General features: G+C 39.8%; 3 protein-coding genes across 6 annotated transcripts; 1 reads left to right on the top strand and 2 right to left on the bottom strand.

Annotated features, from left to right (window-relative positions):
• The first annotated feature begins 5,045 nt into the window (after positions 1 to 5,045).
• LOC133403126 (galactose-specific lectin nattectin-like) lies at positions 5,046 to 6,807 on the top strand. Its single transcript, XM_061677695.1, has 7 exons — positions 5,046 to 5,070; positions 5,218 to 5,280; positions 5,412 to 5,439; positions 5,544 to 5,629; positions 5,800 to 5,931; positions 6,332 to 6,449; positions 6,521 to 6,807. The coding sequence occupies exons 2-7, from the start codon at positions 5,218 to 5,220 to the stop codon at positions 6,598 to 6,600; spliced, it is 507 nt and encodes a 168-aa protein (XP_061533679.1). The 5' UTR covers positions 5,046 to 5,070; the 3' UTR covers positions 6,601 to 6,807.
• A 3,052-nt stretch (positions 6,808 to 9,859) lies between these two features.
• LOC133403127 (galactose-specific lectin nattectin-like) lies at positions 9,860 to 13,024 on the bottom strand. Of its 4 annotated transcripts, none has more exons than XM_061677698.1 (7): positions 12,926 to 13,024; positions 12,647 to 12,709; positions 12,507 to 12,534; positions 12,303 to 12,388; positions 12,044 to 12,175; positions 11,495 to 11,615; positions 9,860 to 11,423 (listed from the first exon to the last, which is right to left on the bottom strand). In XM_061677698.1, exons 2-7 carry the CDS (start codon positions 12,707 to 12,709, stop codon positions 11,311 to 11,313), a joined length of 543 nt encoding a protein of 180 aa, XP_061533682.1. In that variant the 5' UTR covers positions 12,926 to 13,024; the 3' UTR covers positions 9,860 to 11,310. The 4 variants fall into 4 exon arrangements, with proteins under 4 accessions (XP_061533682.1, XP_061533680.1, XP_061533683.1 ...); XM_061677696.1 differs by having other exon boundaries at positions 12,647 to 12,740; positions 12,926 to 13,008; XM_061677699.1 differs by having other exon boundaries at positions 12,841 to 12,932.
• A 3,620-nt stretch (positions 13,025 to 16,644) lies between these two features.
• On the bottom strand, positions 16,645 to 18,168 carry LOC133403128 (echinoidin-like). The gene is made up of 7 exons (XM_061677700.1): positions 18,086 to 18,168; positions 17,871 to 17,933; positions 17,726 to 17,753; positions 17,489 to 17,577; positions 17,282 to 17,413; positions 17,007 to 17,118; positions 16,645 to 16,928 (listed from the first exon to the last, which is right to left on the bottom strand). Exons 2-7 carry the CDS (start codon positions 17,931 to 17,933, stop codon positions 16,849 to 16,851), a joined length of 504 nt encoding a protein of 167 aa, XP_061533684.1. The 5' UTR covers positions 18,086 to 18,168; the 3' UTR covers positions 16,645 to 16,848.
• Positions 18,169 to 18,958: the final 790 nt, after the last annotated feature.

Genomic DNA, 18,958 nt, shown 5'->3' on the forward strand with positions numbered 1-18,958 from the left:
GGAGGCCCAGGTGCTCAAAGTCAAAAGGGGAACATTTTCCTTTTATTGTGGAAACAATATAAATATAATGTGTGCACAAAATGGTAATTCATGGCAACGCAATACAAATTTGTTGCTCCTTACTGGAGAGTTTGGTAAGCAAATCTAGAGCTCATTGTCTGGAAACGGTACAGGGCGAAAGACAATGGGACACTAGAAAAATGTATATTTCTTTTAGGCTGGGAATAAGCTACAAAGACATTCTGAAAAACCTTGCACTGCAGGCTAGTGACAAGATCCGACAACTAAATGACACTCGCTTTTAAGGACACCGGGTCTTGAGGTTTCCAGCAAAGGTGCTTACCCAAATATCAAAGTTGTTCATGAGAATTTAACCCACAAATTAGTATTTTGTGCACAAATTATACCTCTTTCATGGGCACAAATTAGTATTGAACCAATACGGGAACTGACAATAATGAGTAAGGAGGTGGGCATCACAATGGGCATTTGGTGGGCATCGATCGCCGTCCCTCCTCGATGATCAGTTTTCGTGAGTGCGATCAGCAAAATCTTAAAAACTAATTCTTGATGCCCAACCCTGCAGTGTCAGGTTTCGCAAGCCTAAAGGGCCCTTTAGTGTGCTCATGGGGCGATGTATGTTTGAGAGCGAGAGAGAGAGGCAATGCGCAAGAGTGGAAAAATGTTTTGAGCGAAACGGAGAGAAGGAAGGAGAAAGATGAGCAATACACTGACAGTAATCATCAAAGAGAAGATAATTCAACTGGATCAGCTGCATACCAACCAAAGAAGCATAATTGTCTTCGCTGTAAGTGGATTAGTTATTAACCATTGCATCCTCATCTCTCTGACATAATGGAAGATTCATGATGAAGGGTGTGTCATTATGAGGTGAAAGTCCCTAAGGGTAATCAAATAACTGTAATTAGAGTTTGTTCGCGGCACGAATGGATGGATGGTCAGTTTGTTATTCAGGCTTTGCTTCCTGGTATGATTTTTTTGGGCCAAACCTTGATTATTTTATTTTTTATTTTTTTTCACCTGTCCTGATCAGCTGCATGCTCCTGCAGAATTGTGGATCTATATGTGTTTTATGCTGGAACAGTTATTTCTTTCTAGCTCTATTTCTGTGACTCGCTCAAATTTAGCGCCGTGCTTGGCGTAACTCTGGGAGAAGGGGATCTAGGCCCGGTTTTGGTCATTTTCTTGGACCGGACTATCCCCAGCGTATTTAAAAGAGCGACGTCTGCGGTGGTCTTGGCGTCACCACAGCTGACTTCAATCCTGTCCAATCGAAGCAGGTTCGACAGTCTTGCTTGCAGGCATCTCTAGATGTGGAAGGGGATGCAGCGATCTGTGCATGACTGGAGCATTGTGACTGCTTTTGGCCAATGTGGCAACAGGCAACGTGATTAAATACAGAATAAACTGGTGATAACCGCAGGTGACTTAAATACGTCCGCGGACATTCCAGACCCATTGTTCATGTGCCCCTGCCCCATAACTGTGTGACAGCCATTGGAATGATTTAGGGGGGAAAATAAAATAATAATGATGATAATAATCAAGGGATCAATGAATTGCTTTAAACAATGATTCAGAGGGTTCGGTGTCCGCTGTTGACATATTTATGAATGAAATACGTCTGATCCACCACACGTTCGTGCCTGCACCTCGATCACATTTACCAAAATCAGATTAGACCAGCGGTCTACCTTGTGCCAAAGGTTATACATGGTCTCAGCTGGTGTAAGTTTTGACTAACTTTCAGTCACCAAATTGTCACACCACCAGGCATCACAAAGGGCACAACACTGTTGTGTCGGTACACTCACCTTGTCGCAGACAAGTCTGCCAAATTAGCAACTACACCAGCGAGTCTTACGCTTGCACGAAAATCAAGGTATGCCAACTGTTTGTGCTCTGGCACACGTTGGGCAGTCTTACGAAAATAGATGCCTAGGTGTTGCTTTGCGTGTCTTCACCCTCAAGATGAAACATAGCAACAACAACAGACACTCAGGAGGTTATTTTCTCATAATTGCACCCGCAGACAAAAGGATGGACGCTTCCTGATGCAATGAAGAATGATGTATGTTTGATTAGTATGCAACTAATCCACTTTAATTGTCCCTTTTACTGTAAGTCAGCTGTGCCCTGTTCCCAGTGTTAATTCCAACAGCATTATATTTTTTATTTTGAGCCGTAGTCTTCTACATTTATTCTGTATTTATATATAAAATGTCGCCCGCGACCCTAGTGAGGAGAAGCGGCTCAGAAAATGGATGGATGGATGGATATAAAATGTCTTTAATTAATATTCTTTGTTTACACTCATGAAACAGCACAATATGCTCATAATACAGAGTTTGCATGGATATTATTATCTGTTGTTTTACCAGGTTTCACAAAAATTAGTCACTTTGAAAACTTTGCTTCTTTGTGGGGCCGAGGAGACGTGTGCGGTCATGTGACTGCTTAGCCCCATTTTGATTGGTCAAATGGAGTCAAATGTCACTAGTAGTTCTGTTGGGTTGGTGAAACTGAGTCATGTAATAGCCCCCAAGGCGGACGTCTTTCTGACAAACAAAGTCATATAGATCTCGCGAACAATAATTGATTAATAAAAATAAAAGGGGCGAGGGGAGTGTAGTTCAAGGTAAAATAGTAAAAGCACTGTTTCTTCTTAACAAAAAATACTCAAGTAAAAGTATTATGTCACTGAAAAAAATGTAATTGCATAAATGTAGCACTTTACTACCCACCTCTGGACATGTTCCATGAAAAAATGCTTCACTAAGCAGCAAAAGGAGACCAAGTTGACCATGTAATGGAAAAAAAAAAGAAAAACTTTGGAAAATGGCAATACTGTTTGTGTCCTGATCATATTTGGTTCATGAATTTATGCCTGTATATGATATTACACTCCTTTATTTGTTTTATAAGATTTTGTGTTAAGAAAACCACACACAAGTGAATCATGACTTTTGTCCCACCCTGAAAACTAACTGTCAATATTTCACGTTTGACATTTCACACTGCCTGTTTTATCCATCTTCTTTTACCCACCACGAAAATACTATTTTAAAGACCGTCTTTACATATGTTTTTGATCGGTTTCTTCTTCTTGTATTTCCCACGCACAGCACACTTGTCTCAACTGTGCAATTACACAACAATGAGGAACTAATTACATCTAATTAAAAACGTCAGTCAAACAACGTGAGTACAAAAGTGAATAGTTTCAGAATTAAATGTTCCTTCCTCATGTTTGCCAATAATAGCAATTAATGTGCTGCAAAGCCAACTTTCGACAAGATACCAATGCATCGCTACAAAAGGTGCCAAAACTTCATCACCAGTGGTTTGTCAAGTGTTTTTTTTAAATTTTATTTTAAATTTACTTGGAAAAAGACATGATTGAATCAGAAGCGGTTTATTGCTATTGTCAGTGCAAGGTACATTCACAGCTAGGAGTTTTTCTCGGTCCAATGGTGCAGCATGACACATAGATGGTACTAGTAAAAATGATAGAATAAAAATGTAAATAGAAGTAAACTAAGAAGAAGGAAAAGAAACAATGTGCAACAAGCAAAAACAGTGTGCAATCAGCATCAGATGTAGGTGTGAAGTTTTAATGGGTGATGCCAGTTTATTTCGTGTTTATGAGTCTGATGGTCGAGGGGAAGAAGCTGTTCATGTGGCGAGAGGTTCTGGTCCGGATGGACTGTAGCCAGCGGGTCGAACAGGTTGTGTCCAGGTTGCGCCAATGATCGGCTCCCACTTGAGATCTTGCATGATGGTGGTGCCCAGGAAGCGGAAGAATAGTCCAAGGTGATCTCGTGGTTTCTGGAGATTTAACCCATCTGGTTGTGCTCTTTAATCACATTTTCCAGATGAGTTGTAAATTACACGTGTTCATCCATTGCTTTATGGCTACTAAACATTTGTGAAGGGTGTCTTAAAAGACATTTTTCAGCATAATTAAAAAATATGTTTCGGAATGAAAATAAATGAATAAATAAATGAATAAATAATTTGATGTCAATCTATGGCTTACAGTATGTGTAAGAATTTCAAGTGACAGATAAAGAATATCGGAAGTTCATTATGGTTGGCAATATTGTCTGTGTTTGATGTCCAGAACAAATATTCCCTTGTGTTGCTGCTACGGCAAAAGTTAGTTGGATGTCAACAACAGTTCATGTGTTTTGTGCATGTCTTGCTGTAAATGGTAATCCTATCTTTTGTGCACTGAAAGATACACTGATGTTTATAGCCAAAGGAACGATCCTGTAAAGGGACTTTAAAAGCACTTTCCAAGGATATTACCGGACTTTCAACCACTTTCTACACTAACCATCCAACAAGGTAAATGTACTGTATTTATTTTATATTGACGGTGTGCATCTCATTTGTACTGATTCTTACACTACCGACACATTCTTGCATTGTTAATTCATAAATGTAGTTCTCATGGCGTGAGCAAGACGTGCGAGGTTAAGATATTTCCAAGCAATAAACACCTGTCCCAAAATAAAACGCCCATGTGTGCTGTTGTGAAGGGAGCGACACTCGGCCTGCAGTGGTCCCGACATAGAGTAGGTGGTTTCATATTAGAAACGCTGAGCAATGGAGTAGTTTGCGTAGCGGCGTAAGAATAAATGGCAACACAGCACAAGAAGGCAAGCTCAGTTACCATTGTGCTTACTGATTTTGATTTGTTTTATATTACTGACCTTGCAGTGATTTCATACAAACATTTAATGCGACTTTCCTACAGCATCGATGTAGGTTGATGAAAGACTATGGCGCTGTCGCTGAGTTGATCTCCCAGTGACTCACTTTCTCCCAAAACCTGTTTCGCATCAATAGAACATCAGTAATAAAGGTTCTTTGTTTTAATTTTTTTAATTTTTGTTTTTCAGCTTACACAACTTGTTTATGTGCCCATTGTGGGATGTCCCATTTGGCAGTGACATGACACATTCAGCATTCCAAGACTGCCAACCCAACATATAAAAAGAATTGTCCTGCTTGTGCTCAGCATCATACATCACCACTGCAAAGGTAACTTTACATCCTCATTTTCAAACTCAATTTCATGTGGCTTTTTCAGCATGTTTTTTTTTTAATTTTTTTTTTGCATGGTGAGACGTAAATGGTACAATGATATTTATTGTCATAAATAGTAAGTAGTTTTCAATCATTTCACAGATGGCATTTGCTCTTCGCTTGTTGTTCCTCCTTTGTGGCATCAGTGGACTGTTGACCGGAGTTGTAAGTGAAAATCTCACCGCTACTTTAAATAACCATGTATGCATTTACTATGGTGTTTGATGCACGAGTGCCTTCATTTGTGTCAATGTTCTGCAATCAAATTTTTACCAATGTGCTTTTCTTCTTCACAGTGGTCTAAACCTAAGTTGGTAGTGAAAGGTTGGTAGCTCTGACGCAATACTTTTTTAATTGAAACATTTCTTAGCTTTGTCAGCATTGACACCACATCTTGTTTTCTTCTTAAAACAACAATTGCGTTGCAGACAATGGCTGTCCCAAAGGTTGGACTCGGTTGGACTGTCACTGTTACATCTTCCAAGATGAAGTGAGGTCCTTTGCAGATGCAGAGGTATGGAAGACAATAGATTTGATGTAGTTCACAACCTGTTTACTGTTTGTGCAACCAGTGATGTATCTGTCTGTTCAATTGAACACTTTGGTCCAAATTTTAAATATCTTGCCAACTATCTGATAGAGCTGAAAAAGTGTAATCAACTTTTTACTCTTTTCTTCCATCAGTCTGTCTGCCAAATCATCCATGGGAATCTGGCCTCCATCCACAGTGACCTGGAAAATGCATTTGTTCTTGAAATTATTCGAGCGGGTGGTGAGATTCTCCAATCCTGGATCGGACTCCATGATGCACTTGCGGTGAAACATTGACATTGACCAGCACGTTCTGATTGAATCCTGTCACTTGAGTATTTTTGCCACAAAGAAAATGAATGTGTCCACCCGACTCAGTAGCACCACCTAGAGGTTAATATTTCGGTATCCACTTTGAGGACTTTAATTCAACTTTGTAAAACAATCCATTTTTCTTTCTGGTTAAATTGTAAATTTGTCAACAATCCAATCACTCGAACTTGCCATCTGCACTCCAATATAAAAATTTAGTGTGACATCAAACATCAGTTTGACAATGATACTGTATTCACGAAATACGATCAGGATAAATGACAGTGTGACAAACAAACAGAAGATGCAAAATACAAGAAGTCGTGATCTTTACATGTGATGTGACTTAGTCAAATGGGACTTTGTCTTCCAGGATGGTGACTACATATGGACTGATGGCTCTGAGGAGGATTTCCTTAACTTTGATGTCGGTGCTGCTGTCCCAGAGCCTAATTCCGGTACTGGTGACTGTGTCGAGATCGATCAGACTGGTAAGTAAAATCAATGATTTAAGTTTGCTAAGAATATAATTCTGTTATACTTCAAAATGTCTTTCTTACAGATGGACTTTGGCAAACTGCGGACTGCATGGATACAAACCTGAGAACATATGTTTGCATCACTGATGTGCTCCTCCACTAATCGCTCCACTTATCATCCTGTCTTCAGTCACAATGGAGTTCCCTAATCATGACGACTCAGTGAAATTATTTCAAACTTTCGTGGTGTCTTTGTATTTCTGGGTTTACTTTCAACTTTTATTCTTCCACAAGTCTTAATTATTATTGTCAACAAAATTGTTAATGACAAAGAGCATCTCTCTGGCAAATGAAGGAATCTGCATCAAAATATGTTTTTGTGTCTTTTTTTTATTAACTCAATTTGAAACCTGCTGCGTCTGTTGCTTATTAATTTAAAGACGTAAAATCAATAACGATGGCATGGACATTGATGACCACTGTGCAAACCACCATTAAAAGCCTTTCAACATCTACATCTATCCATCCATCCAACCATTTTCTTCACCGCTTCTCCTCACTAGGGTCGCGGGCGTGCTGATGCATATCCCAGCTATCTCCGGGCACACAGAAACAAACAACCATTCGCACTCACGTTCACACCTATGGGCAATTTAGAGTCTTCAATTAACTTCGCATGCATGTTTTTGGGATGTGGGAGGAAACCGGAGTGCCCGGAGAAAACCCACGCAGGCACGGGGAGAACATGCCACCGTGCCGCCTCAATAAATCTATGTTGTTTGTAAACATGCTTTGCTACACCTTTTTAACATTGGAGCTAACAATATTATTTTCTTTTTTCCCCATGAACATTTTTATCGTATTACATTCACATACTTCATCAATGGTATTCGTCATAATATCAACAATCTTATACTTTATTCTTCTAGCTACATAAAGAACTGGCCCCACTCCCTTTTTGCGTGATAAAATTCAGGTTGTATCCCTACAACTCAAAGGCCAACCCTTTTTCCTGTTAGTAGGCATTATCCAATTTCTAATGTTATAAATACAAAAATATGACAATAGATACTGTCAACTCTAAATTGCCCGTAGGTGTGAATGTGAGTGCGAATGGTTGTTTGTTTGTATGTGCCCTGCGATTGGCTGGCAACCAGTTCAGGGTGAAACACGCCTCCTGCCCGATGATAGCTGGGATAGGCTCCAGCACGCCCGCGACCCAAGTGAGGAGAAGCGGCTCAGAAAATGGATGGATGGATGGATGGATAGATACTGTCAAATTAGTGAACAGACATTTTTTTTGTTATTGTGAGCACAGCAGCAACAACAGCCTTTTTAGTTTTTTGTTTTTTTTTCATGAATGCATTTTTTTCCCCCATAAATTCAGTTGAGATCAGGAGTGTTATGAATGTAATGTTGGGATATTTTATCTTTATTTTCGTGCTACCGAATGGGCCTAGTTGTTTATTGTCTCACATTACACAGTAAGAACAAAACCTACATGAGCAGAAAGAGAAAGCGACTGAGGGCAGAAAAGCAATGAATGCTTTGTCGTGGAAGTACAAAGTGAGGTAGACAGTCTTCTAACATCAAGATTTCTTTCAAATGTTTGTTTTATAGGAAAAAAAGAAAGAAAGAGGGGAAAAAAGGCTCCAGAGATCCACCATCATCTTTTTTTTTTCCTTACCCAAATTCCGTTCACAATATTGTGGGTATGCAAAGTATTCAGACCCCCTTAAATTTTTGTGATACTGTGATATTTCAGTTGTTCTTTTTTCTGCAAAAATGTCAACAATTAAGTTTTTTTTCTGCCAATATGGTGTTCTGTGTGTACATTAATGAGGAAAAAAATGAACTTAAATGATTTTAGCAAATGGCTGCAATATAACGAGTGAAAAATTTAAAGGGGTCTGAATACTTTCTGTACCCACCGTAGATGCACACAATCAAAATACTCACTTGTGGCCACAAAATAGCTATAACACGTGCACAAAAAAACACATTTGTAGGTTTAACATACAAACCCAATTCCAATTAAGTTGGGACATTGTGTTAAACATAAATAAAAACTTACGCTTACATGCATTGATTTCTCCAGATTCGCTGAACCTTTTGATGATTTTATGGACCGTAGATGATGAAATGCCTAAATTCCTTGCAATTGTACATTGAGGAACATTGTCCTTAAACTGTTCGACTATTTTCTCACATACTTTTTCACAAAGAGGTGAACCTCGCCCCATCTTTGCTTGTGAATGACTGAGCAATTCAGGGAAGCTCCTTTTATACCCAATCATGGCACCCACCTGTTCCCAATTAGCCTGTTCACCTGTGGGATGTTGCAAACAGGTGTTTGATGAACATTCCTCCACTTTCTCAGTCTTTTTTGCCACCTATCCCAGCTTTTTTGGAACGTGTTGCAGCCATAAAATTCTAAGTTAATGATTATTTGCTAAAAACAATCAAGTTTATCAGTTTGAACATTAAATATCTTGTCTCTGTAGTGTATTCAATTAAATATAGGTCGAACATGATTTGCAAATCATTGTATTCTGTTTTAGGCGGCACGGTGAACGACGTTAGAGGGTCTGCCTCACAGTTCTGAGGTCCGGGGTTCAATCCCCGGCCCCGCCTGTGTGGAGTTTGCATGTTCTCCCCGTGCGTGCATGGGGTTTCTCCGGGCACTCCGTTTTCCTCCCACATCGCAAAAACATGCATGATAGGTTAATTGAAGTCTCTAAATTGCCCCTAGGTGTGAATGTGGGTGCGAATGGTTGTTTGTTTCTATGTGCCCTGCCCTGGATGAGTTGCATTCCAACCAAACAAGCATAATTGTCTTTACTGTGACAAGAAGCGTTCCATCCTTTTATCTCTGCCTATGGAGGATTTGTGATGATGGGTGCATCATCAATTATGATGTGAAAGTTCCTGAGCATCATCAAATCCCTGTAATTAGTCGGTCTGTTGTTCAGAATTTCCTTCCTGGTATGACGTATAGGGCCCAATCTTCAAGGTTGAGGACAAACAACAGCAACTGCAAATTCAAGTAACTTCTTTCTCTCTTTCTTCATTAATAAAAATAAAATAACTGATCTGGACTAATCCAATAACTTTTCCCGCACTATATTGTATTTGCATTGAGCACGTGACGCCTGGCAGACTTTGCCTGTGTCTTTTATGCCATGGCCTTTGGAGCCTTTGTGTGTGTGTGTGTGTGTGCGCGCGTGCGTGTGTGTGTGTGTGTCTAGTCATCAGGCATGCCCACCAAATTTCATGTTGCTAGGTGAAACATTTAGTCACTTTCTGACCTTACAGAGTTGAGTTTTGTCTTTTATGACGAGTTGTCAAACTTCGCTGCTCGTGTATCTCTACTACAAAATGGCGCCGCTTCCAGTATTTAAATGTTATCATGCAAACAACTGTTTGAAAGCCAAGGCAATGCAAGTTTATTTTGTATAGCACATCACAACAACAAGCAATTCAAAGTGCCTCACACCGGACAAAACACAATGACAAAGGGAAAACCCGCAGGAGAAGGTAAAGTGAAGGTTACAGTGCAGAGTTTCAGTGAGTGAAAATAGAAAGATTTAAAAGTGATAGCGTTTTAGCCAAAGACAGTAGTAAACAAGCATGTATTTAACCATGATATAAAAGAGCTCAGACTTTCAGCAGACCCGATTTTATTTCCTGGGCGCCTTTCCCAGATATATGGAGCATAGAATGCTTCTCCGTGATTGGTTCTGACTCAGACCTGCACCAGATAAAGTGAGCAGTCTGGATTGTTCATAGTGGCCTAGAAGGTCTCCAGTGTATTTTGGGCTGAAACCATTCAGAGCTTTAGAAGCTAACATAATATCTCAAAGTCTGTTCTCAAAGAGACAGCCAGCCAGTGCAAAGACCTCTGAGCAGGTTTGATGTAATTCACTGTCTTGGTCTTCATGAGTTTTGAATCAGTTGCAGTTGTCTGACAGACTTTTTAGGCAGACCGGTAAAGGTACCGCTACAGTAGTCCACTCAACTAAACATTAATGCATGGGCAAGTTTTACAAGGTCCTACAGGGACATTATTCCTTTAATCTAGAAATCTTCTTTGGTTGATAAACTGACTTTGCTAGTTTGGTTCATGCATTTAACCAGCGCTTGTAAGGGGCCTAAAAGAAAATTCTGCTCTTGATTTGCTTACCCAACTGTACAGTACAGAGTCACAGCTACCTTGTGGCCACAAAATAGTATTGTGTTGCCCAAATGAGTATTTTGTGTGCAAGATTTATCTATGCTGTGGCCACAATTGAAGTTTTTTTTTCTCCCTATGTTATGTCTGGGGCCCCATTAACATCACCTCCTGTGCCGTTTAGCAGGCACACGAGTCACACGACGTAATTTTAGCAATATAAAAAGTACATAGTGCAATGAGTAATATGGTTAAGTACTTTTCTGTAAGATGCAAACTCATTTTAACTTTGAACAGCTGCCGCTCCAAAGGTCACTGCCATGCTTGCTACATGCAAGTAAATTATTGAATACGACACCTCAGGGCCAAACAGGTCAAACCACTTTTAATCACAAGGGGTATGTGGAGCCGTTTCAACTCTCACATCACCCCAGAGGAACCCTGCGGCAGCAGGGTGTCTGCTTATAGATTGTATTGGGTTAAATATTCCAAACGCAAATAAATCACAAATGATAAAAGTGACAGGCATCGATGGTGTAGAGGCGCAATGCAGACTCAAAACAGACAAGGGTCTTTGTGGGCCCAATCAAGGGCCGAGACAAATTTGATCTCAATAATAACTGATCATTGTGGAAAAAGAAGAAAACAAGAGATAATAATAAACCCTAAAATGCAAACACACCACCAAAGTTTGACAATGTCTCAAATTGACTGCGAACTGGGGTCTGGAGAGTTAGGATCTCCGCCATTGCACACATCGATGATGCAAACATATGTATTACTGGCTGTGCAGGACGCAGTTTGCCAAAGTCCATCTGTAAGAAATACATATTGATGTACAACAGCATTATATGCGGAGCAACCTTTACTCACTGATTTTACTTACCACTCTCATCAAGCTCTACACAGTTACCATTATTGGTATTAGGCTCTGGGGCAGGCATACCATTGACATCAAAGTTAAGGAAATTCTGAAGCGAGCCATCAGTCCATATGTAGTCACCTTCCTGAAAGACAAAGACACACACATAAAGATAACCATTCCTTGGATTTGGATGTGGTGTCTGTTTGTCCCAACATAATTCCTCTTGATTGTTTTTCATTATGATTAGAATCATACAGTATCATCACGAGACTGATGTTTGATGTCAAAATAGATTTCCAGGTAGGGTTGCGGAGGACAAGATCAGGTAATTGGAGTGTTCAAGAATGTACAATTAATCTTGAAAGAATAGTTGAACTTAAGTCCTCCCAGTGGATATTTAACAAATGTCAACCTCTAGGTGGCGCTAGTTATGGTTCAGTGTTTTGTCCTCCTTTAAGTTGGTGACAAGATTGAGTCTGGAGGACACATTCATTTCGTTTGTGGCAAAAATACTTTTACTGAACTCAAGTGACAGGATTCAATCAACGTTTGTACTGGTCAAAGTATTACCAAAATTGCATCATGGAGTCCAATCCAGAATTGGGTAGTAGTACCACCCTCTCGACCCACTTCAAGAACGAGTCTATTTTCCAAGTCACTGTGGATGGAGGCAAGATTTCCACCTCGACCGATGCAGTCAGTCTGATGGGAAAAAAAGAGGAAAAAGTTGTTTTCGCTCATTCATATCCATCAGACATCACCGACAGACAAATGGATGATTGATTGGAATAGAAAAACATCACAATTATTGTGGAAAAGTCTACCGTACCTCTGCTGCGACAAAGCTCGCAGCTGTAGTTTCGTAGATGTAACAGTGACAGTCCAACTGAGTCCAGCCTGCAGGACATTTAATGTCTGCAACACAATTGTTGTTTTAGGAAGAAAATGAGACATTCGTCAGTAAAATCTGGTGACAACCCCGACAAAACTAAGATATTTTCATTTGAAAAAGTATCCAGTCACAGCTACCAACTTTTCCAATGATTCAAGGGGAAAGACCACTGCGAAGAAAAAAAGCACATTGGTAAACTCAGACTGCAGATCACTGACACATATGTATACACAATCGTAAATATATGTTTATTTAAGTCAGCAGGTGAGATTTTGACTTACGACTCCAGTCAACAGTCCGCTGATCCCGTAAAGGAGAAACAACGAGCCAATAGCAAATCCCATCTGTGCCACCAATGACAGAAAAATACTGATTCTATTTAACAATAAATATCAGTGTTACATTTTCATCACCAATGACAGAAAAATACTGATTCTATTTAACAATAAATATCAGTGTTACATTTTCATCTCACCGTGTGAAACAAAAAAGTAGTTAATGTTGAAAAAGTCACATGACATTGATTTTGAAAAGTAGGATATAAGGCCGTGTTCAGTTACCTTTGCAGTCGCGTTGCTTAATGCTGAGAAAAACGACGACGATTCTTTTTGTATGTCGTATGTCTGGTATGTTGGACGTGTCAGCTCATGTCTAAATCACATGACACATGAGACCAGATTCGCACAACAAGGAAATAACTTCAAGTCATGTTTGTACCCAGACAAAAAACAAAACAAAGAATCTTGATTACTGATGTTCTCTCTTTGCCAAACAGGTTTTGTACCTAAGTGACTCGCTGGAAAGCCAACTCGAAGGAATATTTTAGTACAATGGAGCTTTCACAAACTTAATTCGTTCCGAGAGTTGTGTCGCAAACCCAAATATTTGCCAAATCGTTTTTTTGGTTTTTTTTGTCCTGTTTGGCTGTTAGGTCAAGCAGAATGGAAAATCTGCATCCCTTTTACAGTTTTACTGTGTCACAGTGGGGTTTTTAAGCTTCCGCTGTGGTTTCTTAGTATTATAATTGAAGTTTATTGAGAATCAGACTTGATAAATCAAACAGAATAAAGTTTCTAGAAGGGAGAGAGAAACAAAGACAAAAGACAAAGCACTAATTGTAAACAGGATGAGAGAAGTAAATCATTACATTATCTACAACAATGAAACATTAAATATGAGTGTTGCATGAGGCTGTAGTGCTACACCCTGTCAAGGAAGGACAGAACAAGAAAGAACAGGACAAGGACAGGAGAAGAAGCATGCAGGACAAGAGTCGTGAACCCGGCTGTACAACTGAAGTGTGGTGGCATTAATTATGTAAATTATAGAAGTCTACAGGACGAGAGTATAAGTGAGGGGATACACAATCGATTTGCATATTCATGAGTTATTTGTTGCAGTAAGTGCGTGACCCCACACCCAATGAAAGAGTGCCAGGGGTGTGTCTGCGGATGCATGGCAAGTGAATTGACACCGTTTTACATGCACAAAGACTGACAGAAGTGGCCTGTAATTGCTGTGGCCGCACACTCAATCGAGCGAAAGTACAAATATCTTAACAGAAAATAACTGTTGTTGAAGTAAAAGTCACCTTGTACAATATTAAATGTGTAAAAGTCTTAAAATATCAGGCATTTTTTGAACTTGTGTCAAAAGTACATTTCTGATATTAAATGTACTTAATTATTGGAAGTACAAGCATTTTTTTTTTAAAGTGAGTGTTTTGGGATTTTTACCATTTTTACTTATTAAAATGATATTTGTTTAAAATGGTGAATAAGCTTTCACTTGTCGAGCTTTTTCTACTTTCAAGGTACTCAGAGCCCTTTAACACCTCATTCACCAACTGATGACGTGGCATCACCGACAGACAAATGGATGTATCAAGAGCAACTGGGGATTCAGTATCTTGCTCAAGGACATTTTGACCTGGTCAGGGACTGTTTATTTATTTTTTTTCCCCAATGTGAGTGTCAAATACAGACAGAAAAACATGTGAAGTGACTGCACAGGATTTCTGCTTCAGAGCCATAGAATAGCATGAAAAAAGCTCACTGTAAATGTAGGGCTCCTTAACATTATGGGTGGATTTTCCGCATTTTACATTGTAGTATAGAAATAAACGTTGTCAACGGAGCCGGCAAATCTTTGTACTGTAATTCAAATGTAGAGTTAAAGGTGGCACTGGGTCTCCTAGACTTTCCACCGATCTGATTGGCTAGATTGGATCAGCCCATATTTTGCATTTTATGCAGGTTTTTGTAATTCGCCGATCCAATCAATGTCGTCATTGATCGGATCCGCGAATTAATACATTACAGGCGATAAAATCTTGTTTACTCTGGGGATGTTTAGCACTGCTATTGTGTATGTTTGAGTTCAAAAGCCAGTGATATGTTTTCAGAACTGTTGCGTGTCTTTTTGAACGGAAACTGTTGCGCAAGTCGGCGGAAGTTCTGCCTTCCGTATCCTTGACCATCCAATCACAAATCTAACAGCGTATGCGTTAGAGTTATGATTGACGCAGTAAAAAAAAGCTGAAAATCATTTTTTTTATTTTTGTGAAAGGATGCTATCTGCAGTGTGTATGTTATTTATTGAATTGTAGCATCTCTTTAATTAAGGCAAAGAACGGTTAATCTCGCCGTAATCCCTTCAAAATAGGTGTCCTCGCTCCTACGCACAGTCAGTTATTCTATGAACAATTATACAACATACTATGACTGCTTACTTTTTCTCACTTTATTTGGGAGTGAATGTCACAAATGAGAAATGCATCCATGCTTCATTTAGTAATAGAGTATCCCCTGGGAATTCTATCCACTAATCAAGTATTCGGATAAAATATATTTTTGCTTGGCTAAAGAGCAATTATGAATACACAAGAGAAAATTTCATTTAATAATGCTCTACCAGCTGGTTTCCTTTTTTAGATACGCGACAGTATTTTTCTTAATTCACATTGCGCATATACAACCCCAATTCCAATGAAGTTGGGACGTTGTTTTAAACATAAATATAAACAGAATACAGTGATTTTGAAATCATGTTCAACCTATATTTAATTGAATACACTACAAAGGCAAGATATTTAATTAACACACTAATAAACTTGATTGTTTTTAGCAAATAATCATTAACTTAGAATTTTATGGCTGCAACACGTTCCAAAAAAGCTGGAACAGGTGGCAAAAAAGACTGAGAACGTTGAGGAATGCTCATCAAAAACCTGTTTGGAACATCCCACAGGTGAACAGGCTAATTGGGAACAGGTGGGTGCCATGATTGGGTAGAGAAGGAGCATCCCTGAATTGCTCAGTCATTCACAAGCAAAGATGGGGCGAGGTTCACCTCTTTGTGAACAAGTGCGTGAGAAAATTGTCAAACAGTTTAAGGATAATTTTCCTCAACGTACAATTCCAAGGAATTTAGGGATTTCATCATCTACGGTCCATAATATCATCAAAAGGTTCAGAGAATCTGGGGAAATCGCTGCATGTAAGCGGCAAGGCCTAAAACCAACATTGAATGCCCGTGACCTTCGATCCCTCAGGCGGCACTGCATCAAAAACCGACATCAATGTGTAAAGGATATCACCACATGGGCTCAAGAACACTTCAGAAAACCAATGTCAGTAAACACAGTTCGGCGCTGCAGTGATGCAGACTTTGTATCGATCCGTTGTGGTAAAGAAGGAGCTAAGCCGGAAGGCGAAGCTCTCGATTTACCGGTCGATCTACGTTCCTACCCTCACCTATGGTCACGAGCTTTGGGTCGTGACCAAATGAACAAGATCCCGGATACAAGCGGCCGAAATGAGTTTCCTCCGCAGGGTGTCCGGGCTCTCCCTTAGAGATAGGGTGAGAAGCTCGGTCATCCGGGAGGATCTCAGAGTAGAGCCGCTGCTCCTCCACATCGAGAGGAGCCAGATGAGGTGGCTGGGGCATCTGATTCAGATGCCTCCCGGACGCCTCCCTGGTGAGGTGTTCCGGGCACGTCCCACCGGGAGGAGACCCCGGGGACGACCCAGGATACGTTGGAGAGACTACATCCTTCGGCTGGCCTGGGAATGCCTCGGGATCCCCCCGGAACAGCTGGATGAAGTGGCTGGGGAGAGGGAAGTCTGGGCGTCCCTGCTAAAGCTACTGCCCCCGCGACCCGACCTCGGATAAGCGGTAGAAAATGGATGGATAGATGGATATAATGATTTTTATATTTCAAGAAATAGACTAAGCAAATTCAAAATCGCCAGAGTAGGAAAAAGGACACAAACACATATTGATTCAAAAGGATTCTTTCATTTAACAGAGAGTTGCTCTTTTACAAATTTGTTGTCAATGAAAATTTTGCATTATCGAAAAACAAGAAAAGTATAGTTGATAGTACACCCATAAATACAAAGACACAACAAGAGTTTGATATTGTGTCATTGAGGCATCATGACCTCAATTGTGACAGAGGACAGGAGAGTACGAGGAGTGATTAATGTTTGTAATGGAGCACATCTCTGATGCAAACAAATGTTTTCTCGTCTGTGCAGGAGTTATCCTGCCAAAGACCATCTGTAAGAAAAACAAATAATTATATACTGTATAAGAGCATTATATTCTTAGCAAACTTTAATTATAGATTTTACTGACCTATCGCATCCATTGCAACACAATTACCACTGTTATCAGGCTCTGAAAGGTTAATCCCATCAAAGTTAGTGAACCTCTGTGGGGAGTTGTCAGTCCACACGAAGGTGCCTTCCTGGAAGACAGTCACATTTAAATGCTTAGGGTTAGGCACTCATCTGTACACATTCTTCCTTTCAGCTGGTGACAACAGCGAGTCTACAGGACACATTCGTGTGGCAAAATTTGTACACAAGTGAAAGGATTCAATCAGAAGTTTGCACTGTTAAATATTTTACCAAAGCTTCATCACTGAATCCAGTCCAGACTAGACCCTCACCACCACCTGCTTGAATGAGTTCAAGAACAAATCCATTTTCCAGGTCATTTTGGATGGAGACCAGATTCCCGCTGAGGATTTGGCAGACTTTCTGATGTAAAAAGAGTAAAAAGTTAATTTCACTCATTTCGGATCTTATTTGAATGACAACTATTGTCTTCCTTACCTCTGCATCTGCAAATGTCCTCTCTTCATCTACGTACATGTAACAATGACAGTCCAGCTGAGTCCAGCCTGTAGGACAGTTATTGATTGCTACACAATTGTTGTAAAGGGTGGTAAGGGGGCGTGGCGGGGTGGGGGTGGGGGTTGGTGGGGGACAAAACAGGTGGATTAAATCTGGTGTCAATGTTGACAAAACCTGGAAAGTGTTCATTTAAAAAAGAGAGTCATAGCTACCAACTTTTCCAATGACTGAAAGGGATAGACCGCTGCAACGAATTAAAGCACATCGGAATAATCGGACTGACATAAATGAAGACACAAATACAGCAAACACCATAGAAAATATGTTTTTATTTAAGTTAGCGTGTGAGATTTTGACTTACAACTCCAGTCAGCAGTCCACTGATTCCACAAAGGAGGACCAACGAGCGAAGAACAAATGCCATCTGTGCAATGATAGAAAAATACTTAATATTTCTAACAATACATATTAGCGTTACATTTACACCTCACCATGTAAAACAAATAATCAATAAATGTTTAGCAAGTGATATGATACTGAGTTTGAAAAGTAGGATGTTAAGTTGTATGATGTTACCTTTGCGGTCGTGTTGCTTGATGCTGAGGACGACAACTACAATTTCTTTTATACGTCTGGTTGGCAGTCTTGGAATGTTGAATCTGTCAAAGCATGTCAAAGTCACATAACACATCAGACCATCTTAACAAGGAAATAACTTCAAATCAAGTAGTATACAACCAGACAACAATAAAAAACACAACAAAGAACCTCTATCACTGATGTTCTGTCTTTCCTGAACAGGTTTTGGACTGAAAAAAAGTCATTGGGAACCCAACTTGGGGGACTAATGAAAGATATTTGTGGTAATTTGGAATTTGGAAGTGGGAACACCTCAACACCTCATATGTCGGGATCATCATACACTGAAGACCCACTGTGCTTGTAAAAACACCAGCCTTGACCTATCAGACAATTCCAGATCCCTCGTTTACCTCCAAAAGACCTGTCAAAACCTGACAGCTCAATTCAACAAAGTTGTTGATATTTAGAAAGAAATTGGGGGGATAAGTTCTCATCTAGCTTTTGTGTGGCAGTGTGTCAATATGTTCAAATCTTACCTTACACTTCAGATTTTAGTCAACTGTGACAAAAATCAAAACTAAATCATTCACTGCCAGCCTTCCCAATTAACATGGATATGTGACTTCTAAAGCCGTCAATGGCAGTGAATATTTAACACAATACTGCCAACCCAAATGAGCACTAAAAAAGGGCACAGCTGACAAGCAATTAAAAGACATAAAGAGAGATCGCATCAATTGTTAAACTGGTTTAAATGTTCCTGGGTGTCATTAATTATCAGCCTGTTGTTGAGAATTACCTTCTTGGTAATGGGGCAAAACTTGATAGAGAAGACACACACCAAGTATAATTACTCAGCAATAAGGA

Source organism: Phycodurus eques, chromosome 5 (genome assembly GCF_024500275.1).
Source record: "Phycodurus eques isolate BA_2022a chromosome 5, UOR_Pequ_1.1, whole genome shotgun sequence".
In the NCBI taxonomy this organism is placed as follows: domain Eukaryota; kingdom Metazoa; phylum Chordata; class Actinopteri; order Syngnathiformes; family Syngnathidae; genus Phycodurus; species Phycodurus eques.